This window comes from Embiotoca jacksoni, unplaced genomic scaffold (assembly GCF_022577435.1).
Source record: "Embiotoca jacksoni isolate LCO1_2020_lvr unplaced genomic scaffold, fEmbJac1.0.p SCAF_51, whole genome shotgun sequence".
Lineage (NCBI taxonomy): Eukaryota > Metazoa > Chordata > Actinopteri > Embiotocidae > Embiotoca > Embiotoca jacksoni.
This window is the reverse complement of record NW_027185405.1, coordinates 2,278,731-2,303,076: the sequence shown is the minus strand read 5'-3', so window position 1 is coordinate 2,303,076 and position 24,346 is coordinate 2,278,731. Positions and strand designations below refer to the sequence as shown.

At 42.8% G+C, this 24,346-nt stretch overlaps 2 protein-coding genes across 6 annotated transcripts; one reads left to right on the top strand and one right to left on the bottom strand.

The window, feature by feature from the left end:
* Positions 1 to 1,640: 1,640 nt before the first annotated feature.
* Positions 1,641 to 10,829, bottom strand: txk (TXK tyrosine kinase). 3 transcript variants are annotated; one of them, XM_069172264.1, is made up of 17 exons: positions 10,506 to 10,829; positions 9,553 to 9,627; positions 7,339 to 7,390; positions 7,172 to 7,253; positions 6,967 to 7,098; positions 6,828 to 6,892; positions 6,640 to 6,699; positions 6,493 to 6,547; positions 6,094 to 6,173; positions 5,866 to 5,990; positions 5,716 to 5,790; positions 5,048 to 5,219; positions 4,742 to 4,958; positions 4,302 to 4,366; positions 4,031 to 4,149; positions 3,211 to 3,368; positions 1,641 to 2,257 (listed from the first exon to the last, which is right to left on the bottom strand). In XM_069172264.1, exons 2-17 carry the CDS (start codon positions 9,593 to 9,595, stop codon positions 2,186 to 2,188), a joined length of 1,572 nt encoding a protein of 523 aa, XP_069028365.1. In that variant the 5' UTR covers positions 9,596 to 9,627; positions 10,506 to 10,829; the 3' UTR covers positions 1,641 to 2,185. The 3 variants fall into 3 exon arrangements, with proteins under 3 accessions (XP_069028365.1, XP_069028366.1, XP_069028367.1); XM_069172265.1 differs by lacking the exon at positions 9,553 to 9,627; XM_069172266.1 differs by lacking the exon at positions 10,506 to 10,829 and having other exon boundaries at positions 6,967 to 7,090; positions 9,553 to 9,570.
* A 930-nt stretch (positions 10,830 to 11,759) lies between these two features.
* On the top strand, positions 11,760 to 23,953 carry tec (tec protein tyrosine kinase). 3 transcript variants are annotated; one of them, XM_069172230.1, is made up of 19 exons: positions 11,760 to 11,932; positions 13,612 to 13,673; positions 14,439 to 14,618; positions 15,128 to 15,232; positions 15,641 to 15,722; positions 16,313 to 16,441; positions 17,459 to 17,511; positions 17,649 to 17,854; positions 18,728 to 18,793; positions 19,441 to 19,495; positions 19,809 to 19,891; positions 20,391 to 20,524; positions 20,959 to 21,033; positions 21,887 to 22,058; positions 22,612 to 22,828; positions 22,936 to 23,000; positions 23,097 to 23,215; positions 23,609 to 23,766; positions 23,870 to 23,953. In XM_069172230.1, the coding sequence occupies exons 3-19, from the start codon at positions 14,481 to 14,483 to the stop codon at positions 23,951 to 23,953; spliced, it is 1,941 nt and encodes a 646-aa protein (XP_069028331.1). In that variant the 5' UTR covers positions 11,760 to 11,932; positions 13,612 to 13,673; positions 14,439 to 14,480. The 3 variants fall into 3 exon arrangements, with proteins under 3 accessions (XP_069028331.1, XP_069028330.1, XP_069028332.1); XM_069172229.1 differs by lacking the exon at positions 11,760 to 11,932 and having other exon boundaries at positions 13,577 to 13,673; XM_069172231.1 differs by lacking the exons at positions 11,760 to 11,932; positions 13,612 to 13,673; positions 15,641 to 15,722 and having other exon boundaries at positions 14,537 to 14,618.
* The last annotated feature ends 393 nt before the right edge of the window (positions 23,954 to 24,346 follow it).

Sequence of the window (24,346 nt, the reverse complement as noted above, 5' to 3'; positions counted from 1 at the left end):
CCCAGAGACTCGTAACGCTCCATCACACTCCTAAACTAGAGGGACACGAAGACGCATCTCATGTTACTCAAACTATTTGTGTACAAATTGGAAGGTAAACAAAGACAAACAAAAAACAGAAGTACAACGTAAATAAAACTGAAACATAATTTCTGAAAATAAACAAAAATTAACAGAAAAAAAGAGAAGTGAAACAAGGAAAAAATACAGAAATGAAAACAAAAACCAAAAAAAATGTGTTGATTATTTTTGTCAATTAATTGATTGACTGGAAAAATCTTGACAAACAAACTTCTAAATCTCTAAATGATTAAAACAAAGTTAATACATTTACATTAAAACTTAAATAATTTAAAGAGAAAATCCTCATTTTGAAAAGTTTCTGTCAGTTGACAAGTTGTCAGCTAATCGTTTCACTGCTGTGTAGTTGAATTTACTTTATTAAACATTTCATATCTTTAGTATGCAATAATCTTAAATTGTAATGTGACTATCTTTCATAAATTGCCTATAAAGTGATAAGAAGTAGTCAATGGCCTCTGTGCCATTATTATTGATACAGGAATATCCATTGTGAGTATCTAAAGAGCTGCAGGATGGTAGTTTGCATTATTAGAAATTTAACAGAGATTCAAAAACATTACAAACAGTCTTCTGAGTTACAGAAACAGCACAACAACAACAACAACAACAACAACAACACACCGACCTGACAGGGATCTCCTGTTATCGCTTTAATCTGCGCGGTGAGCTCCCGGTATCACCGTAAACACTGGAGTAACGTCTTCTGTGTGTGAGTGTGTGTGTGTGTGTGAGTGTAACGTGTCGCGGTTACCGGAGAAGACAACCCGACTTCTGCGTCTGTCACCCAACACGTTCCCATAGTAACGCCCCCCGCCGGCTGTTGTTTTTAAGGGGAGGTTTCTGTAGATACATTTATTATCTATTTAAGCATACATTTCTTAATATTTTGTCAATTTAATTCAGCCGAATTAACTATTAACATTTCTTATTTAACTTTGTATCATTTAATATTCTGAAAAATATCAGTGAACAACTTTAAGACTGAAGAAAACGTAAAATCCTGATCATTCTCGGGCAGGTTCTGAAGCGTCTTTATTTTCGACGATTTCTAAACGGGTTTATGAACGTTTATTTACGACGGACATTAGTGACAATGTCATCTTTAGAATTTTAAATTACACTGACACGAATTCAAAAATTATGTGTATTGTAAATGTGTTTATGACACTTTAATTAACTTCCGGTTGTTTGTTAAACTTTTAGCGTGCAGATTATTATTTTGAGCTAAAAGATGAGTCCCAACACCAAATCAACAAACTGAAAGCTCCTTTTTCATTTATTTAAATCATGAATTGCAATATTGCAGCACAATGTAATGTAAAATTAGCCATGTTAATTTGCTGCTGTAATGAAAATGTGTAAGGAATAAGAACTAACCTATTTAATTTGTTAATATGACCATTAAACACCAGAGTGCATATGCAGTATTAGGCATTTTTGTAAATTTTGTATGCGTTTCTCGTTTGTTTATCTGATGCCGACTCGGTTAATTGGACTAGTTGTTCTAACTTGATACATTCATTAAAAAAAAAAAAAAAAATCCCAAATTTCATTTATTTGATAAAAAAAAACTTTCTCGCCAACAAAAATAGCCTATATGAGTGTATTTTCATGAACAGCTGAACATGGAGAGGCAACACGAACCGAAGCTCTCGGCCTCCACCTCGTATCACCTTTGCTGCATTGTGTAATTTTCCCTCTGCTGCCTTGTTGTAATCTTTATTTTAGGCACGTGATCCACCACCAAAATGTTTATATTACATGATTGGGTATAAAAAAAAAAAAGAAAGCAGCCCAGAGTCTCTCAGCAGTAAAGATGGGGAGGAGTTCACCACTCTGCGAAATCACTGTACACAAGGAACAACACTGGAAATCAATATGGGATGGCCGTGATCTTCGAGCCCTCGGGCGGCACTACACATTACAAACAGACACATTTCTGTGGTGGAAAAAATAAATTACAAGATCATTTGAAGCATCACATCATTGAAGAAAAACGTTTTTAATGAAAAAATATGTATTTACAATGACTACATACAGAATGTGTACATTCATCACAACAGTAAAAAAAAAAAAAAACTGTTTGGAGATGCAACGTGAGTTAATCTGGATTTTCTGCCAGTTTTCTGATTTCCTCCAGGAGCTCGGAGAACGACGGACGACCGTGAGGCTTCTTCACCACCACCGAAGAAGAGGAAGTAGAAGCACAGAAGAGGTTGAGGGGAAAAGGAGGAAGAAGAGAAGGACGAGGATGTGATGCAGTGGTTAATAAAAAGGTGTGATCGACCAGGAACATGCTGCATTCAAAGAAACATTTAATTAAATGGGTGAAGTAAACCTAGAAAATTCACATCACAAGATTCATTTACTTCCAAGTGTTTCTGATACTTTCAGCCACACTTTGTAGTCTTCTTCAAAGTGTGTTCAGAAACAGAGGAAAGCATTTCAATTTTGTTTTAACCTATATTTGACATTTTATTTGTCTGATATAAAAATGATTGAATTTTCTGTGGTCTAAAGTCTACAATTGCTCACTGAGTGAGTGAATGAATGAGTGAGTGAATGAGTGAATGAATGAGTGAGTGAATGAGTGAATGAATGAGTGAATGAGTGAATGAATGAATAAATGAATGGGTGAATGAATGAGTGAGTGAATGAGTGAGTGAGTGAATGAGTGAATGAATGAGTGAATGAATGAGTGAATGAGTGAGTGAGTGAATGAATGAGTGAATGAGTGAATGAATGAGTGAATGAATGAATGAGTGAGTGAATGAATGAGTGAATGAATGAGTGAGTGAATGAGTGAATGAGTGAATGAATGAGTGAATGAGTGAATGAATGAGTGAATGAATGAGTAAATGAATGGGTGAATGAATGAGTGAGTGAATGAGTGAATGAGTGAATGAATGAGTGAATGAATGAATGAGTGAATGAATAAATGAATGAGTGAATGAGTGAGTGAGTGAATGAATGAGTGAATGAGTGAATGAATGAATGAATGAGTGAATGAATGAGTGAATGAGTGAATGAATGAATGAATGAGTGAATGAATAAATGAATGAGTGAGTGAATGAGTGAGTGAATGAATGAGTGAATGAATAAATGAGTGAATGAGCGGTTGGGTACCTCGTGCCAGCAGCGGTACATGATGGCGTAGAGCGGTTGTGAGGCGCGGTGCGGTCGGTACAGCCGGATCCCCCTCGTGATGTCGTTGACTACTTCCTGGTTGGAGCGGTTTTCGAACGGAATCCGGCCCTCCGAGTAGATCTCCCACATCACCACGCCTGCACGTCAACACGTACACGTCATGAATGTCAACACTACCGGGAGGTTAGATTTAGATTTAACCGGAGTAATAAGCAAAAGATTTGAACGTTTTAAAACGATCTCTCAGCTGCTGTACGTCCAGCTGTTGGTGAGTTTTTGTTTGCTTCTCGTCTACTGCATTGGTCAAACCCAGTACCCTCACTGCTATGTGGACTTCTGGTACAAGTATTTCTGTTTCTGACGGAGTCACCAGGTCCTCCAACCCAGACGACCACGTAGATGAACTGATCCGACCCGCAAACACGACCCACGGGAGGTTTTTGTGAGAATTGGCGCTCTTGGTTTCTTTTAAACACATAAAGAAAAAAACCTGATTAAGGGAAGATGATGGTTTAAATTCAAATGATCACTTGAAACCTGTTGTGCGTTATAGCTACGACTCCCTTTAAGCTCTGCAACCGCCATCGTCATAGCAACGGTAGATGCGGCTTTAAAATGGAAAAGCAAGCAGCCGTTGAAATTGAACCCTCCTCTCCCTGACAAGGACAAACTGCGCACCTTCTCCGAGACACCGCGTCGTCGTTATTAATGCGACCGCTAGAGGGCGCTTCACTTTTAAAACACTCGCACGAAAGACGTGTGAGGACGTAGGACATAAACACAGTCCGTGGTTCCTCACCGAAGGACCAGACGTCCGACTTGCTGCTGTATTTACTGTAGTGGAGAACTTCAGGTGGAGACCACTTCACTGGGAACTTGGCACCGCTGGAACTGGTGTACTGGTTGTCAAGAACGTATCTGGAAACACAAACGAAATCCGTACAGGTGATTTTTGTAGAAGTTACACAGCATAGATGGTGTTATTTAGAAAATTGCTGAGGTAGCAAATTCTAGTTTGTTTCCAGTCGTTATGCTAAGCTACGCTAACCACCTGCCAGTCGTAGGCCTACCTGGTCATTCCGAAGTCGCAGACCTTCACCACGTTGTGCTCGTTAACCAGACAGTTCCTGGCTGCCTGGACAAGAGGGAAATATCCAGAAGAGAAAGATGAACTATTTTCACTTGGTTGATACGGTTTTAAAATATATTTACTCAACTACTGGACTAAGTTTTATCTTTAAATATATTCATTTGAACATGTAAAGACACTTTACCACATCAAATCAAACGCTGCAGTTTGAGCTCGGCCGGTTAGCTTCTCGCCGCACTACTTTATCTGGTGTTACATTTTTCTACGCTGTTAAATTCAAACTATTATTTATGTTGGTTTAAGCTGAATTCAGCTGTCAAGGTGGTGGGTCATCAAACTTTTAAGTTGTGGATTACAGGAAACAGGAAGAAGCAGGTCACTTTGTGTTGCCTGGAGATAACAGATGTTCTGGCGTCTCACCAGGTCTCTGTGGATGAAGCTGTGACCCTCCAGGTACTCCATCCCCTCGCAGACGTCCTGACACATGGACAGAAGCCACGCCTCCGTCAGAGCTCCGCCCCTCTGCCGCAGGAAGTTCAGCAGGCAGCCGTTCTCCATGAACTCGGCCACGATCAGAAGGGGGCGCTGCTGCAAGCAAACGCCGTACAGCTGCACCAGCTTCAGGTGGCACAACCTCCTGGAGAGACGGCAAGCACACGGTGGTTAGAAGGAGGTCTTTCTCTGCTCCCTCACCTGTCCTCTCCTTCAGCCTCCCTCCGTCCTTACATCATGACCTTGGCCTCCTCGATGAAGTCCTCCTCGTACATGGCCCCCTCCCTGATGGCCTTGATGGCCACTCGTTGCTGAGCCCTCCACTTGCCGAGCCTCACCACACCGAACTGGCCGCTGCCCAGCTCCTTCATGAAGGTCAGCTCACCGGGGTTGATCTCCCACTTTTCTGGAGGACGGAGACAAGAAGAGGAAGAACAGAGGGAGGAGAAGGAAAGGAGGTGTAGAGTAAATGGAGAAAGAGAGAGATCCGTCTAAAGGTTTCTTTAAGCATCATTTACTACGCATTCAATATCGTGACTTGAAACTTGCTTGACGCTGTCAGGACCTCCTGAAGCTTTTAATGACAGGTTGTTTTTGCCATTATAAAGATCTTAAATGAATTATTTCTGAAGGTAAAAATGTCATTTAAAACTGGAAGTTTCTGAGGACTTAAAGAAAAAGGAGCTGAAATATAAAGAGAGATATCGTCCGCATATGAAGTGTCTTTAAGTGAAAAGTGTCTTTTAATGACGGGTCTATTTTCAGATGGACTCGTAGAAAACTAATAAGAAGGCAGGAATTTAGCCAACGACACCATCATGTATTATATTCTACAGTTTAAACTTCAAGACATTTGTTTTGGATGTCGATTTGGATGAAATGAAGGTGTTTTGTTTATTTACCCGAGCTGAATCCTGCTGTGGCGGGGACACACCTTCCCATCGGTCCGACTGCGTACCGCAACCGGGTCACCAGACCTACAGGAGGACGTGAAATGAAGCGTCACACGCGGCGCTGTTGTTGTTGCGGACGCGGACGACGTGTTCACGCACCTGCTGCGTTGTGCTCGTGGTAGTGTATGACGTCAGGGATGGAGCTGAAGGTGTGTTTTTCAGCCAGGAAGAATTCCCCGGCGTCGCTTATTTTGATCTGGTAATGCCGAATATCTCCGTTGGTGCTGCACAAAACACAAAGAGGAGAGTTTCCAGGTGAGCAGTTGATGTATTTTTACTGTCTGTTGTGTCTTTTTCTGAACCTCCAGGCTGCATGTGGTGATTTACCCCAACGTCTTGGTGTAAACGGAGACGGTGTACACTCCCTGCTGACTGGACTCCCGCACCACGAAACCACCCTCTTTGTCCTGGAGCACAACAGGAAACAGAGTCGTTCTTTCAATAATCAATGATCAGTTCAATAGTGATGAAAAATCACACGTTTCCAAAAAGCCCAAAGTGACGTCATTATTTTTGCTGATTTTATCCCGACACCGTAAGATATTCCGTTGAAATAGTTTCTCATTTTTCACAGAAAAATAACTGAGGCATGTACACAATTATACAAATAGTGAAATAATTGTTACAGATCTACTTAAAGCAAATATAAAAAAGTGTTTATCACTGTTTCTTTCAGATGTAGACGGGTTTAAATGTAAATATTGAGGCAGACAGACAGGTCCATACCTCCTGTCTCAGCAGCTGCTCGGCTTCAGTCCTGGTGATGTTCTTGCAGTACCACCTCCAAGCAAACGGAAACAAAAATAATAGTTTTTATAATTCCTATGTTACAACATTTAAAAAAAAAAATGTCAAAAAGGATAAAAGACTCACGAGTTCGCCTCGATTCTATTTTTCTCTGTCACATAGTTACTGGGGATGAAGCCTTTGTTCCTGATAGAAACACAATAGAAGGAAAAACAATTCATAATCAGGTGATTTCTGCGCTTTGGTTCCTAATATTTGCTCCAAGTCCAAACGGCGTCCGCTGGAAGGATTTGTCCGGTCTTAGCTCAACGTACCCGTGTTTGTCCTGCGCCCTCCACCACAGCTGGTCCTGCTTGTGCAGGATGATGTAGTCCTCCCCCTAGTGGACGCAACACAACGCATCAACACACCTGCGCTGCTCGCTGCGTGCGTGTCTTTCGTGCGTGCGCGTACCTGTTTGAGCGTGAGGTCGGTGTCCTCCTTGGCGGTGAAGTCGTACATGGCCACGACGTTCAGCAGCCCCCCGTCTTCTCCGTCCTCGCCCTCGGGAGGAGGGAGGGGCAGCTTCTTCCTCGACCTGTCGACCTGACGCGGACAGAAGACATTAACACGCGGCAACGAAGAGCACGTCGACGCGCCGACGCACACTCGGTCCTACCCGGCAGGCGCGTCCCGGGTACCGTCTGCCCTGGAAACATAGCGAGCGCGAGCCTTCCAGCTCCATGCGCGTGCTGATCTCCCTGAAATCAACCAAATATTCAAGTTACTGATAATCCTTTTTATATTTCGGTGCACTCGCGGGTACGAGAACCTGCGGTACTGTACCTGGTCTGGACGGCGCAGCAGCAGCAGCAGCAGGTGGAGTGGATGGAGTGATCTGGAGGAGGAGACAAGGAAGAGTGAAGTTACCGTAAAAGTGCGTGAACACCGAGGAGCAACCGGCAGTGACGTCGTCGCTGGTTTGGTGAACGTCCGTCATGAAGGCCGTACATTTGGATTTTAGCCGGCGTCATCTTGCTCGTTTGGGGCGGTTTGGAGCCAGAAGTGACCGCCCCGCCCACTTATAGCTGTAACTTAACTGCACCACAGGCCTGTCAATCAAACAGACACGCCCCCCCTCCCCTCCCCAAAAAGCACAAATTTCTAACGCCCAGAAAACTGATGTGAATTTTTTTTTAAATTATTATTACACGAGAGAAGTTATTTAGGAGTCTAAGAAGCTTTTATCAAGTCAGCACCTGTTGGCACTCGGTGGTATTGCAGTTTATGACACTTCCGCCTCATTTTTCAGTCCCGGAAGCTACGAATACTTTAATATTCAGTCCGAGGTGTAAACACTGGAGCTGCAGCCCTGACAGTTTGTCCTCCAGTGGAGTAAAGCAGGCTGTCCTCCAGATTCACTCGTTAAGCAGTGGTTTATTATTTAAAGGACCAGTTCAACACTTCGGGCTTCATGTCTGATGTCAGGACGTGTTCTCTAGGAAAGTTAGTTCGTGCACTTTAAAGGTGTTTTTTTTTTTTTATATATATATACCTGCGACAGAGTCAGGCTTCTCCATCCAAAAGTTATTTAATGAGAATAACTTTTCTGAGCAGTTTGATCTCTGTTATAATCACAATTTGTCTCTGTTGGTTAAACTTGCTCTTACTGTGTCTCTGTGGTTTTGAGTAGGAGGTCTTTGTCAGGAAGTGTAGTTTCCTTTTCTGCAGAACGAACCTCTGTAGGTCCGTGTGTGCGTTTCTGTGGGCGAATGAACAGACAGGTGTGTGTGTGTGTGTGTGTGTGTGTGTGTGTGTGTGTGTGTGTGTGTGTGTGTGTGTGTGTGTGTGTGTGTGTGTGTGTGTATGGGGGCCATTTTCTCAGCGTTTGTGTGTGTGTGTGTGTGTAATTTTCTCAGCATTGCTGTGTGTGTTTTTCTGTGGGCGAATGAACAGACAGGTGTGTGTGTGTGTGTGTGTGTGTGTGTGTGTGTGTGTGTGTGTGTGTGTGTGTGTGTGTGTGTGTGTGTGTGTTTGTGTGTGTATGTGTGTGTGTGTGTGTGTGTGTGTGTGTGTGTGTGTGTGTGTGTGTTTGTGTGTGTTTGTGTGTGTATGTGTGTGTGTGTGTGTGTGTGTGTGTGTGTGTGTGTGTGTTGTGTGTGTTTGTGTGTGTATGTGTGTGTGTGTGTGTGTGTGTGTGTGTGTGGTGGGAGTTCAGAGCGTTTCAGAGAAAAGAACACGTCTGCAAAGCGACGACCACCATGTGACTTAAAGGTGACTGTTCGGTATCCCATCATGCTCAGCGCATGCGATCCTTTTGACGGTAATGATGAACTCTTCTGGTGGTTTGTGGCGAACCGACATCCCATTAACACACTTTCTGTGATGTTTCTGCAGAGCAACATCTGTGCGACATCATCACTGAGTTCCACACGCTGTTACGTGAACATTTGTGACACTTACAGCCAAGTGTTTCTGAGCCAATGCAGTGATTTCCACTACAGAATCATAGCTGTTTATAAAGCAGTGGTTCCTGAGGGTCCAAAGATCACAGACGATGTCAGATTTGGTCTCAAACTCTGTAAATGTTCAACAGAAACCCTTAAAATTCTTCAGAAAGTCTACGGCGATGAAGCGATGAGCCGGGTGAGGTGTTTCTGAGTGACGTTCACGTTTCAAGAGGGGCGGAGCTTCATTGTTCAAGACCGAAGAAGTCAGATCAGGAGACACCAGGTGGGTTTTCTTTGTCTCACCGTGAATTCGTCCCCCAGAGTCAGACTGTCAACACAGAGTTCCACTGGGACCTTCTGAGGTTCTGGTTCTGGTTCAGACTTCTTTTCCACTTCGTAGTCTTCAAGTTTGATTTTGAAATGACTCACCTCTTGTATCCTGTCCTTTGTATGATTGTTGTCCCCGTCCCCTGATTAGTTTCACCTGTCCCTCGTTGTCCTTCCCTCCCTGCTGTATTTAGTCTGTGCTCTTCTTCTTCCCTCTTTGTCAGTATGTTTCAGTGTCCTGTCTGTTTCGGCGTCTTTTGAAACCCAGAGAACAACAAATCACCTGAATTGTGGTGCCATGGTAACGGGGTCCTCCAACATGACATCACGCCTCCTCATGTTTGTCAAGAGACGACACCTGGAACGCAGCGCGTCGAAAGCAGGTGAGTTTCTCACCCTCGACAACACAATCGTAGCTCATCCATTCATGTTCCCCTCAAGATGAACCATAACAACTTTGATGACCCTCAGACTTTTCCTTCAGCGCCACCATGAGGTCAAAATTACAATTTGTTCAATACTTTGGTTTATGACCAAATGTCTGCAAAACGAATGACGTTCCCATCTGTGCATTAGTGCTAATTAGCAAATATGAGCGTGTCATTGCGACGTGTTGCTTTACTACAAAAACGGCGACTTTCGACTGAGTCTGAGTTTATTTTCCTCTCTGGGTAACTGAACCTTTGTGCCAATGAGAGAAACAGAACTGAAACCTAGCTGCCAAACGTTTCTCGGTACTCAGCAGATCAGAGGTGTTGCTTTGTGCACAGGTGCGTCGGCCTCTCTGCAGCTTTCAAACTCTACTTCCACGTTATCCGCACGGTCGGCATCAACGTGGCGTTAAAAATGTAGAAAGAACCGCAGTTGAGTGATTGTTTTGTTTGGTCACACGATGAACCGACGTCTGAGGCCAAACCACCAACGCACTGCTGCAGAGTTCAGGTTCAACAAATGTAAAAACCTTCAGATGTTTGTAACTTTTGAAGCTACGCCAGGAAGAACGAAGAGAAGATGATCTTCTGTCGTTTCTTACATACGCCGACGTTTTCCCAGATTCGGCTTCATGCTGGCGTCTAATCGTCACATTTTACACACATTTCTTTTGGTTTTGGTCGATTCTTCGAATGCTGCTTTTGTCCCGCCACAGTTTTGAAAAGAAGAAAGTTTTGTTTCAACTCATCACCCTCGTCTCAAAATCTCTGTCCTCGGACCCCATTTATGAACACGGGTACTTACTGGAGTGAATCATGGCGGTTTTCGGTTTCTCCCTCCTCCTCCTCTTCTATCTCTTCCTCAGCTCCAGCTTTTCGTCTTCAGCGCTGATTCCTCTGCAGCTCGTTGCATCGATGTGACGCCAGTGACGTGGAGAGTGTGAGATCGGTGGGTGGAGGAAGTAGAGAAGGTGAAGAAGAGGCCACAATAGAAAGAAGACCTGGTGAGGAAGATGATGTTCTTATTGCTGTTGTTTTTCTTCTTTGGCCTCGTCGACCGAACTCTAAACTTCTTGATCGAAATGCAAACGTATCAGTTGTGTTTACACGGCGAGAAAGACAGAGTGGGAGAGAGATGAAGACAGAGATAGAGAGGAAGTGAAACAATGACGTGAACTAAACCACAAAGCATCCGTCTCTGTGAATAACTCCAGGAAGAACGCACACACCAGCTCATCATGCAAAAATCAACTCCTGTTTCACCCTCCGATGAGTTTTTATCAGTCTCATCAGACCCAAAATCTGATCATCAGACTAAACCGGGACTTTTCAAAGTTACATTGTGTCTCCCTGACCTTGAGAACATAAACTGTAATCCACAGAGGAACAGCCTGTGGTGTCATTTTAACCAGCAGTCAGAGGCATCGTGTTTTTGGTCCGTCTGTCCATCCGGTTCTCATAGTTGTGTCATAGAAGAATGTCTCGTTGGAGTTACGTCAAATTTGGCACAAACGTTCACTTGGGCTTAAGGATGAACTGATTCGATTTTGGAGGTCAAAGGTCACTGCTACTTCACATTCATCCGATTTGTTTCACGCATCCATCTACGCAACCAACTCCCCAACACAACTCTGAGGCTTCATAAGAGGGAACCTCTAAAAGTGGGCTCCTCAGGTAGGTATGGTAGGTATTTACTTTATTAATCCCAGAGGGGAAATTTTTTCGCTACAGCAGCATACATACAGAAGCAATAAGACAATAATAGAAACAATAGAATAAAATAATAATAGAATAGAATAGAATAATATAATAATAGAAAAGCAATAAAATAAAATAGCAGTAAAAAATATAAATATAAAATATAAAATGCACAGTATATACAGTACATTATATATCTATATATATTATATACAACAAACCAAGAAACAGTCAACATATATATATATACAGTACAGTATATATCTATATATATAATATACAAATACAAGATTCAGGCAGCGCTGCTTTAAGAACAACCGTAACTCTGTAGTGGAAATCACTGCATGGGCTCAGGAACAGTTGTGTGCTGTATGTTGAAGATTTTAAAATTGGACCCAAAACCGAATGTTTCTCTGCTCCAGTTTCAGGTCCGTGGTTGAAATCACTAACGTTCACGTACCAGCGGTCTCGTTAACGTGTTGAACTCAGTGATGATGATGATGAAGAGACGACTCTGAATACTTCCTCATGGAGGTTAGTGTCTCCTCCGAAGCACTCTTTCAAAGTTCTCATTAATGATACATTCATTCAATGTTTGACCTGCGATACGTTGCCAGATTTTTTAAATCTTTGTGAGAATAATCATGACTCTCTTTGAACTTTCACTGAACCATAACATCCAACACAACAAGAATGAACTGGCAGCATTTTCTAAACAATCCTTTCTTTATTACCTGTCAATCATTTGCTGCTACCGCTTCTAATAATAACAGTGGTGGTAAAAAAAAAAAAAGAAAGAAGCCTGTGATGAACTGTACTCACAGGAAGTTTCAAGTCTCTACGAGCTGATTCTCCCTGAAAAGAACTGAAACCAGCTGCCAACAGCTGGTTTGGGCTGAGACAGGTGAAACTGCAGGTGTGTGGTGCTGGAAAATATTTAGCTACAGTCCAGCAGTGTATTTATTTACCAGTCAGGTGTTGATGATTAAACCTTAAAGTTTCATATGAACTCAGTGGCTGAAGTGCTAATGAGCAAGACACCTAAACCCCAACTGCTCCGGCTGTTTGTCCTCTGCTCACGGATTAGCAGGGTTTTCCCAACTATTATAAAGCTGTTTCAGGCACCGCCTACACAGAAAGAATGTAAAATCACAGAGGCTTTAAAGAAAAAGTTTTGTCTTTCTGTTGTTTATCAATTACTTGCTCTTGCTTTTCCAAATTTTGGGAACATCTTACATATGTTTTGTAATAATAATGGTCAGAAAGTTATATGAAATTTTATATTTTTTTAATTGCGAAAAATTTCATTTTTGTGGGGGGAGGGGGGGAGACTAATCCTGGAGTGTTTCTGTGTATGACATTTGTTTTCTCCAAAATGTCTCAATGTTTCAAACTCACTTTTTGAAACTGTCCTTGTTTTTTAAATGTACCACAGCTTCTCAAATGTGTACTTATTTTTTTAAATTGTCGCCACGTTACAACAAATGTCATTAGTTTAACTTGTGTGTGGTCCAAAAATGTTTTTTTTACCATCCTTATTTTCCAAAAACTTCCAGGACTTTCCCCAAATCGCCCCCCTTTTACAACAGCAGTCATTTTCTTAAAATGTACTTTTAAATTTTTTTTTCAAAAATATTGACTTCAAAAATGTTTTCAATCATTCTCACTTTTCAGGAACTTCTTAGTTTCTAAAACTGTTTAAAAAAATGTTGCTGCATGTCCACACTTTCCCAAAATATGCCTACTCTGCAAAATATCCTCATGGCCTCACTCTTCAAGGCACCTTTCCAAATTGTCTTCCCTCTGTCCTGAATGTCAACAACTCTCTCCAAAAATCTCGACACTTTCTAAAAGTGTCCACGCTGTATGTAAATGTCCTAAAAAAAATTATATTTGTTTTTTTAAAGAAAATCCGGATCAGTTTCACTTCGCAGCAGCAGCAGATATTGATCATTTTCCACTCAGCAATTTGACTATTCATATGATTTCACACACCGCTGATCTCTTTGACGCACGCACACTTTGCGGGTAGCGCAGGAAGTGTGTAGGTGTGTGTGTAGGTGTGTGTGTAGGTGTGTGTGTGTGTGTGTGTGTGAGTACGTGTGTGTGTAGGTGTGTGTGAGTACATGTGTGTGTGTAGGTGTGTGTGTGTGACACAGAGTGTGTCCGCCTCCCTCTCTTCATTTCCTGAATCCTGGTCCTCTTATTCTCAGCGACATGGGAGACAAACGCGCACCGGAGAGCTGAAGAAGAAACCGGACAATGAGGCGCGAAGGTAAAAAGAGACTCTTCAGATTTCTGTTTCAAGCCACGTCAGGTTTTAAGAAACGTTTTTGGTTTTTTTTTATAAACTGAAAGGTTGTTGCGCAAAAGTTTGAGTCTGTCAGTGAACCAACCCGCGCAGCAGCAGTCTGATTTCAGACCTGCAGCTCGGCTTTGGAAATGCATGACAACTTAGAAAACTCTTTAGTTGTTGAATAAATATTACAAGAATGTGTTTCATAGTCACGTGACAGCGAAATGAAGCACAATCAAGCTCGTTCAGTTTTATAATCACGCTAAATGTTGGCTCGTTATTGTGATTATTCTGTATTAAATGAGTGATTCATTAGTTGGAGTCGTGTTTTTAATCATTTGAAATCAAACTAAACCACCTGGAGCAGGTGGACGGAGTGCGCGTCTCATTTTCCCTTCGTCCTGCTGCATTCAAGTGCTGTCGGAAACATGGCCACCACGTTAAAATGCGGACCATTTAAAACCAAAGCTACCCAGGAAGGAATCGTTTTTTAAATTTGTATTTAGTTGAATTAAGACAAGATAATCAAACAGACACGCCCCCCCCCCCAAACATAGCCTCCCGCTTTTTGATGACTTGTGTAAGAAATGAATTCACTTTGTATTTAATGAGAAGTTGAATGGGAGTCTATGGAGCCAACCTCTAGTGGCCCTCGGTGGTATTGCACTTAAAGGCACGTTTGCATTGACTTCACTTTTCAGACCAACCCTTTTCTATAAAGTCTATTTGTTGTACTTGATATAGTTTATATTAAAGCAACGCGCTGAGGGTGTGGGCGGGGCCAGGATGAGTGCCGAGCTGCTATTGGAGGAGATGCTGATCAAGCGTTCCCAGCAGAAGAGGAGGACCTCCCCTCTGAACTACAAGGAGCGACTGTTCGTCCTCACCAAGAGCAGGCTGACCTACTACGATGGACGGGCAGAGGTCCAGTTCTTACTTTATTTATTACTTTGTTTATGTTTATGTTTTTATTGACTCCTCTGTTCAGCAATTATTCTTTTTACTAAATAAATACTTGCCACACATATTATCTGCAGAAAGATGGTACACCTTAACATACATGACGTTTTTAAACATTATTTCTTAAAGAAATAGTTTGACATGTTGGGATACTCGCCTGTTTGCTAAATATGAAGCAGCAGTTAGCAGCCAGTTAGCTAAAGCTAGCAAAAAAATGCTAACCACATATAACTACAATAAAACCACAACTACTTGTTTTTATACTTAGATTATATACAGATTTAAAATATAATGTGTTATTTGTAAGTTTTAGAAGAGATCAAAGGAGTTTATTAAGTTGAGGAAACAACATGTGACGCCACAACACAGCAGGAAGCCAAAGGTCTCAGTGTGGACATCAACAGCTGATGTCACATCTCAGAAATAGCAAAGAAGAAAAGAAACTGCTGTTGACTTGTTGTTTCCAACGACAGAAGAAGTTCAGGAGGGGCTCGATCGAACTGAGCCACATCAGATGTGTGGAGATCGTGAAAAGCGGAGGATACATCATCCCCTGCCAGAACAAATACCCCTTCCAGGTACAAATACACAAACAAATAATATCTGTGAAATGAAACTGCTCTCTGTGTTGTGGTGAAGCATTATAAGGATTATAACGTACGCGGGATCTCGGCGACGCTGATGTTCGTGTAACAGCACGATTTACACCGAGCGAAGAAGACGAGGCTCGTGATTGGTCCTTGGCTTCGTTTTTGCTCCGCAGACTGTAAATAAAAGTGGACGTAGCTTTCGAGTATGAACAATTTGCCCAAATGAGGAAGTACCTTAAACTGCAATACCACCGGCTGCCACAAGGGGTTGGCATCAAGTTATTCTGGTGTTGTTAGCTGAAGTCACTCCTCCTTATTGTTATCTAACTAGTTTGGGTTTTGTTTTAAATTGGAAACCAAAAGAAACTGACCATTTCCCTGCGTGTTTGTGTCCAGGTGGTGTACAACACCAACACGCTCTACGTTTTCACTCCGAGTCACGACAGCAGGAGTCTTTGGGTCCAGAGCCTCAAAGAGGGTCAGTGTCTTTTCAAGTGGAAGTGTGACAGATTTCCTCTCGTTTTTTTTCTATCTCAAGTGCTGCAAAAAGGTTTTCACACTTTGAACCGCACGTCTGAACCTTTTTTCACCACACATGGTCCAAATTTCCAGCAGCCCCGTGTTTCCTCTGACACATTTCACAACATTGTGGTCAGAAAAGTGAAACAGAGTGAGGTGTTGCTCTGACGTCAGAGGCGTCTGATGCCCCCATTTATTCAGTTACCACTCACTTTTTAGAAGTTTAGTTGGGTTCATGTCCCGCCCGCTAACATCGAAGGGGCGGGGCTTATGACCCATGCTCCAACCAGCCACCAGGGGGCGATCAATATATTTTGTCCTCACTTCTTGGGAGCTTTCATGTCGTATTCTTTTATGTAGTCTTGACATGGAAATAAATACAGCTTTTGTTCCTTTGAGCCTCACAAAGGAAGATTATTTACTTGGGTCAAGGAAAAAAAAATGTTCTCAGCTAACCTAAAGTAAAAACTCAAGAAGAGGCTGCACGTGAGCAAAGATCAGAGCTTTTTATGTTACATTGATGACCTTTGTGTGTGTGTTTGTATCCAGAGATCAGAGACAACCTGGTGATCTCGTTGAAGTTTCATCCCCAGTTCTGGCAGGAGGGGGCGTGGCTCTGCTGTCGCCAGGTAGAAAAACAGGCCCTGGGCTGCGAGGAGTACAACCTGTTCGGAGACAGTAAGAGACGATTGTAAATTGAATTACATTTAAACAGCATTTTAATGTTCCAGGCAGCGCTGAAGCATAAATAGTTTGTGTACATGTGTAGAGTTAAAGCAGCAGTGCACCAATAATTAACTAAAGTATGCTTTAAGTGCAACTACAACACCGTTTCCGAAAAAGTTGCGATGCTGTGTAAAATGTAAATATCAACAGAATGTGATTATTGAGCCTGCATTTGTGGATGCAGCAACCAACGGCGTTCAATAACAAGTTTTTCAGAGGTGTTCCTGAGCCCATGCAGTGATTTCCACTGCAGATTTGTGTCTGTTTTTAATGAAGTGCTACCCGAGGGGCCTTTTAGTGTTACACAACTTTTCCAGTCCTTTTTTTTTTTTTTTTTATCCTTTCCAACTTCTTTGAAATGTGCTGCTGGCATTGAATTCAAAGTGAGCATATATTTATCCTAAAATAATACAATTTCTCAGTTTTAACATTTGATATGTTTTTGTCTTCTATTTTCAATTCGATATGGGTTTATGTGATTTGCGAAGCATCACATTCTGTTTTTGTTCACACGTTACACTGCGTCCCAACTTTTTGGGAAATGGGGTTGTAATTATATGAATATGTAGTGGAGTAAAAACTAAGATTACGATAACGAAACCATAAACTCAAATATAACTTTGTAAAGGGCCTCAGATCACTGCAATAAGTAGAGCTTCAGTAGACGTACCTGTAGACAGAAGTAATATGAAGTTGCAGATGATCCTCACACAGTAAAATTATGACATTTGTCAGTGTAATTTTTTGCAGTGTAGGATCTGAAGCGCTTGCTTAGCCAAGTGTAAAACATAAAAAGGAAATCACACTTATAACTTTAAATTGCGGGCGTTACGGCACACTCATTCAAAGTTCAGTTCGAGATCAACGACGCCCTGAAACGATCAGCAGTTAGAGATCAAGACGGTAAAAAAGAAGAGAAAACATCCAAACTTTATGCTCAATTTGCTGTTTTCTGTTCCTCTTTTCTAGTTACCAGGAAACCTTTACCCCCGATTCCTGGAGAGGAACCTCGAGATGGGAGGGTAACCATGAACAATACACACACACACACACACACACACACACACACACACACACACACACACACACAGATTTATGAGTAACGTACATCGACCACGGTCAAAAACCTACCAGCATTTCATCGTTCCTGCTCCTGCAGCGTCGGCCCCTTCCTCCCGCCCCCGACGATGGGGATGATGATGAGGAGGAGGAAGATGATGAGGAGGATGAGGAGGGGGGGGTGGTGGTGGCTCTGTACGACTTTCCGGCCGTCGAGCCGCACGACCTGAGTCTGGTAAAAGGAGAAGAGTACATCATCCTGGAGAAGTGCGACGTCAACTGGTTCAAGGCGTGCAACAAGTACGGGTGAGTGTCGGGAAGGTGGTGACGACACGGCGATATTTAAATACTAAATATTAATTAAGGTTTTTATCGTGGAAAACAGTTTAGCTTGTCGTCACCTGAGGTTTTATGTAAAAGATATTTGTTTGATATTTTGTTTTCCAATGAAAAAAATAAATCGCATTGTGTTGCTTTTTTACGAGATGGAGAAGCGAACCAGAAAACCAAGTCGTACTGAGTTCATCTTTACGTGTTTAAGGAGAGTTTGAAAACAGTCAGACCAGGCGGCAACTCGCCTCCAAGGGCACTAAGCCCCACCCACTTATACCGTAACCCTGACTGCACCCAGGGCCTGTCAATCATACCACACCACAATAAATCATTTTTTTCAGAAGGACCACCAGATCTCTGATTTTCTTTGAGGTTTTTTTGAGCCAGCTCCTAATGGCCCTTGGTGGTATTGCACCTTCAGACCAGAAGTGTTTAACACACCTGGACACTACGTCCACTTTTACATACAATGATGTGCTTGAAAACGGACCGACGGGACTCAAAGGAGAGATCGAAGCTTTTTTTGGACGTCTTTTCTCACCGTACGTCTTATTTTTACATGAGAGAAGACTTGTGTATGACTGGTATTCATCTCTATACATCAAGTGGTATTAATTGCAAAAAGTAATGTACTGGCTGTTAAAGATTGTAGACTTGTGAATCAAGTCTGATTGTTTGGTTAAATGTTGCAGCTCCTCCTTGATTTATTGATGGTTTCCCAGCGTTGATCGTTTTCAGCCCGTTTGGTATTCGAGTAGCAGCAGAACTGTTGTTTTTTCAGTGTTTCGACGTCCTCGCTGACTTCCTTTTGTGTGTTTGTTGCGGTGATCGGTTTGTGTGTCGCAGCGAGGAGGGCTACATCCCCAGTACCTATGTAACCGAGAAGAAATCCGGAAACCTGGTTCAGTTCCCGTGAGTCTGTCAATCATTTGTTTGTGTAAAGTTACACGTTGATGTGGCACTTTGATGCTGGCTGAATCCAAATGTCTGGACTTGTTGTTGACTCAACCAACACGTACCAATGAAGGCCTGCAGCAAAGAACGCTGGCCAAACCCACCATTCATCCAGTCTGCCAGGACACCAGTACAATTTCTTCAGACTTAAAGGTCCAGTTTTTGGGGATTTACGAAAGTCTTTGGCCAGAAATGAAAATCCAATATCAATAATTATGTCTTCATTAGTGTAAAATCACCTGAAACTCAGAAGCCTTTTGTTCCGTTGCCCCAGAATGAATGTTTCATATCTACAGAGGGAGCGGGTCCTCTTCTATGGAGCATGTTCTGAAACCATGTTTCTACAGTAGCCCAGCAGGTAAAAACCAAAACAGATTTTTTTTTTTTTTTTGGGGGGGGGGGCATTTGGGAATTGATTCCTACTCGTAGAAGATAAAAGATGTCAATCGTGTTGGAGACTTGTAGCTTTTATTTTTGAAGTATGACGATCTACAACAGTCTGTTTCACACCGAACATTTGAATTCAGCCAGCTTATAAAGCTGTCAGAGGACTTCAGAAAGTCTGGTGTGGTGGGGATGTTTGTTTATTTGTTTGTTTGTTGTAGTTGGTACAGTAAACAAGTCAACAGGAACAAGGCCGAGGAGCTGCTGAGGAAGGAGGTCAGTCTCTCCTCTTTGACGCTTGTCTTCATAATTTTTTTCTTGTTTCCTTCATTATGTCATTTTTCCTTAATGTTTCCTTCCATTTTCAATGGTTTTAGCTTCTTTAAGTCCGTCTTTAAATTTAAAGTGAGCGTATATTTTTCATAAATCAATCATATGTTCTCTTTGGTCTATTTTCAATTCACTTTGTGTTCATGTGATTTGTAAATCGTTGGATTCTGTTTTTAGTTTCGTTTTACACAGCGCCCCAACTTTTTTGGAAACGACCTGGTTTTCAGCCTTCTGTTTGTCTTGGTGTCGCCCCCTGCAGGACAAAGAAGGAGCTTTCATCGTCAGAGACTCCAGCACCCCAGGGACCTACACCGTCTCTCTCTACGCCAAGTCTGTCGCAGGGTAATGCTGCACTCGTCGAAGGGAGCGTGATTGTCATCATGCCGGCCCAGACTGGCTCCACCATGTTAAGACCGGGGATCGGTTTTGGACTAGTTTAACTTTGGCTGTAGACTTTCTTTTAAATTGGACTTTGGACCTGGTTTTAACTGATTTGGCCTCAGTTTTAGACTGGTTTTAGACTTCTCTTGGATGTGTTCATGTGCTTGGTTTTAGACTTGATTTAGGACTGGTCTTTGGACTTGGTTTTTAGACAGATCTGGCCTTGATTCTAGCCTAGTTTTATACATTGTTTTGAACTGGTTTTAGACTTTGTTGAGACCAGGATTCAGAAATAAATGAAATTGAATGGGTTCCTGGAGCATAAAGAAAATCATCAGGACACCAGGCAGTGGGACTCAGCAGAGGGAAGAGGCACCGAGAGATTTCAGACCAGAGGGGATTAAACAGCCGTTACTAGCTGGATGTGAGCTGCAGTGTTGGTATGTTGTTGTGTTTGTAGGGAGGGAGGTGCAGCTATAAAACATTACCACATCAAGGAGACACAAGGCTCGCCCAAGCAGTTCTACCTGGCTGAGAAACACCTGTTCAGCTCCATCCCCGACCTGATCGAGTACCACAAACACAACGCAGCAGGTAAACGACACACCTGCCATCACACGGCCAAGAAGCCTCATACATGTACTTAATATTAAATAGTGGCCATTATTGATTGCCTTTTGGTGCATCTTCTAGTCGGTCAAAGAAGAAAGAATTTGTATTGTATATTTGCAAAAAGTTTACAGCTAAACAAAACGAGGTCCGCCACCTTGCTTGGTTTTTCCTGGTGGCTGAAATGGAGTGTGTGCAGAGACTTTCCAGGGTTTCTTCTTCTCATCTGCAAACACTGAGCGGTAGAGTTGCAAGTTGGAAACCCCCAAAAAAACAACACCAAAATTATCAGTTGAGCTACGTGTGAAACTGCTAATATAAAATTACTGAAGAGATGTTGCCATGATTTTCCAGGCTCATGAAACGCTTCTAAAAGTTCACATTTATGCATCTTGGTTGTCTTCTCTCGTCTGTCTCAGGTCTTGTCGCCAGGTTGAGATATCCCTTTGGGAAACAAGACAAGTCGGTTCCGTCCACCGCTGGCTTCAGCTACGGTGAGTCTTGTTGTATCTCAAATTGTTGTCCCCAATTGTTTTCCCCGAGTCCGTTGATAGAAGCAGTCTTTAGGCATTTACCGGTCTTAGTTGATTTTTATTAAGCGTAGTTTACAAGATATCTTGGAGAGCCCAACATCAACAAACATCTCTTTGTTGGATTCTGACTTCCCCCTTTCCGGCACATACACTTATACTATAGGAAGAGGTGTTACCTACAGTGAGGCGGGAACATTTGCATAGTATGTTTGTCTCAGTACTTTTCCACTGTCCTCCGTTTGAACCACATCCCCCTTTTGATCTGATAGTGAGTTGCACCCTACTGTGACCCCAACGTGATAAGTTCCTGCATAAGCAATGTGTTCTACAATGCTTACAGTCAGTATGTATTTTGTGCTTCTGTGCTAGGATATGTTTACAACAATACAACACATATATATATATATATCATATCATATTACTTACATATAGGTCGTACCATCACTACCAATCTTAAGGTGTAGACAAAAGGCTGTGTATGTAAATGTGAGTGATACTGCTTGGCCAAACCAAAAGGTCACCGTAGGAGGTCTGCAACCTGTGGGGTCACATACTGTTGTTCTTTGAGGCATTATCAGATGGCTGTCTGGAGGACTCCAGGGGGTGAAGGAAGACAACCCCCACCTCCACCAACCAACAAAGAATACATCAATACACATGACTTTTAGGTGGAAGACAACCCAAATTATATTGTATTAGTGTACAACATATGAGCCCTCATATGCACTAAGCAGATCTATATTCCACAGTCTTCACGCTGGGTTTTTTCCTGAAACAACTTGCCGGTCTTACCTCTCAAATCTTTCCCCTCCAGAAAAGTGGGAGATCAACCCCAGTGAGCTGACCTTCATGAAGGAGCTGGGCAGCGGCTACTTTGGTGTGGTGAGACTCGGCAAGTGGAGGGCTCAGCACAAAGTGGCCATCAAGGCCATCAGGGAGGGGGCCATGTACGAGGAGGACTTCATCGAGGAGGCCAAGGTCATGATGTAAGTGGGTCATTAAAAAAGAGACATAGTTCATTCTGCTGTTAGAGAAAATAAAGTGAAAGAAGATTAAAAAAAAATATGTTATTATAGCTCCCCCTCATGGCTGACATGTGTCAGTTCTTTTCAGAAAAGAACTGTCGGGGCTCATTATTTTCCATTCAAATTTCACTTTTACACAGCCCACGGTTTCAGGCTCCACAACTGTTTGTTTGGACAGAATAGTAATACTAATAATAAGAATAATAAAAATCCGACCAAAAACAACAGAGTTCCACTACCGTCGGTGCTTCGACCCATAATTAGGAAATGATGAATAAAGACTCTAAAAAAAAGAAGGCAGTCAGCTTGGACCTCTGCCTCCCTCTAGTGGAGGCAACCAAGTACTGCAACGACAACACCAACCATAAAACCACATTTTCCCAACATATGGCAGCAAATTACAAGCTGCTATAATGATAATGACGAAGCTTTGACCCACAAATATTCAAAATGTCTACTTTTCTCCGTCTTTAAAACACTTTCCATTTCAGCCCGATCTGTGTTTCCTCTTCAGGAAACTGTCCCACCCGAAACTGGTGCAGCTGTACGGGGTGTGCAGCCAGCATCAGCCCATCTACATCGTCACCGAGTTCATGGAGCACGGCTGCCTGCTGAACTTCCTCAGGCAGCAGCGAGGCAGCTTCAGCCTGGGGTCCTCGCTCAGCATCTGCCTGGACGTCAGCGAGGGCATGGAGCACCTGGAGGCCAACGGCTTCATCCACAGAGATCTGGTAACCACGAGCTCGATCCTCCGCGTTTACGCCAAAAATCTGCCAGTTGAGACGCAAAATATTTGTCTGTTTTTCATGAATTTCTTCCCTCCGCCTGTGTGACGAAGGCTGCCAGAAACTGTCTGGTGAACGACGCCCTGGTGGTGAAGGTGTCAGACTTCGGCATGGCCAGGTACGACTCCACGACACGGTTATCGGCCGTCTTCAATTTGAACGAGTCGGCAGGTAGAAACCCGACAGTCTGAACATTTAAATGCTGTTTACGTAGATACGTGTTGGACGACCAGTACACCAGTTCTTCAGGCGCCAAGTTTCCCGTCAAGTGGTCTCCTCCGGAAGTCTTTAACTTCTGCAAACACAGCAGCAAGTCGGATGTTTGGTCCTTCGGTGAGCACTCCTTTAATTACTGGTTACCTTTCTGTTTTAGCGGTTCATGAATTACAAACTTCAGTTTTTAGGCCTCCGATTTTTCAGCAAAAAAGCAGATTTTATCTGGAGAATGACGCTATAATACTTGTGTTTTATTTTTGGAAACTTACTTTAATGCTGTTTTTTGGGACGAAAGAAGATTTTTAACGACCATTTTCAGCCTTGATGAAACCAGCGGGTCTTTTTTTTTTTTGTGTGTCAAAGCACAAAAGCATAATCGAGTATAAACATCTCATCTCTGTTTGCCTCAACTGAACAGGAACACAACTTCAGTGCCTTTATTGTGTGTTTCCTTTCTGGCAGAAAAATGCGTGAACAAGAAGTTTCACCTGCTTGTGTTTGTGTATCCAGGTGTGCTGATGTGGGAGGTTTTCACACAGGGTCAGATGCCGTTTGAACAGAGTCCCAATCACGAGGTGGTTACCTTGATAACCCAGGGTCACCGCCTGTACAGGCCCAAAATGGCCTCGCCCACCATCTATGACATCATGCAGCTGTGTTGGCACGAGGTGAGAAGAAAAACATCTGTCGACCAGCTGTTGGTCCAGTTTATGGCAGTTAGCTCCTCCTTCACCTCTTCGGTACTGACCCGTGTCTTCTGTCTGTCTTCAGAGACCGGAGGAGCGTCCGTCGTTCTCGCAGCTTTGCGTCACGATCTCCGACGCTCTGGAGGATGATGCCCCGCCCCCAAACTGACCAATCGGCTGCTTCCAGCTGAGGTAACCGATGGGTGGTATCACCGTCTGATTCACACCACAAGTAAAACGGCTGGAAAGGAACCAATCAAACGGAGCGGACGGGCCAACGACACCAGCTGTTGTCCACCATTTGCTTCTCCGCTCACGTCGTCTCACTCTGAAGCTGCGTTCACGACACGTACTGGATTTGTTTTTGGGATGACGAGCCAACATAAACTGACAGCAATGAAGCAAACGCGTAGTAACGATGGACATATTAGCTCAGGACGTTGGATCTGGGTCTGCCTCTGTGTTTCCTCACTGTTATGAGATCTGTCGATGAAAGGGGCACAAACTAATTACAAGCCACAACACGCAATAAGAAACTTATTTTTCCTTCTCCTCAGGACTT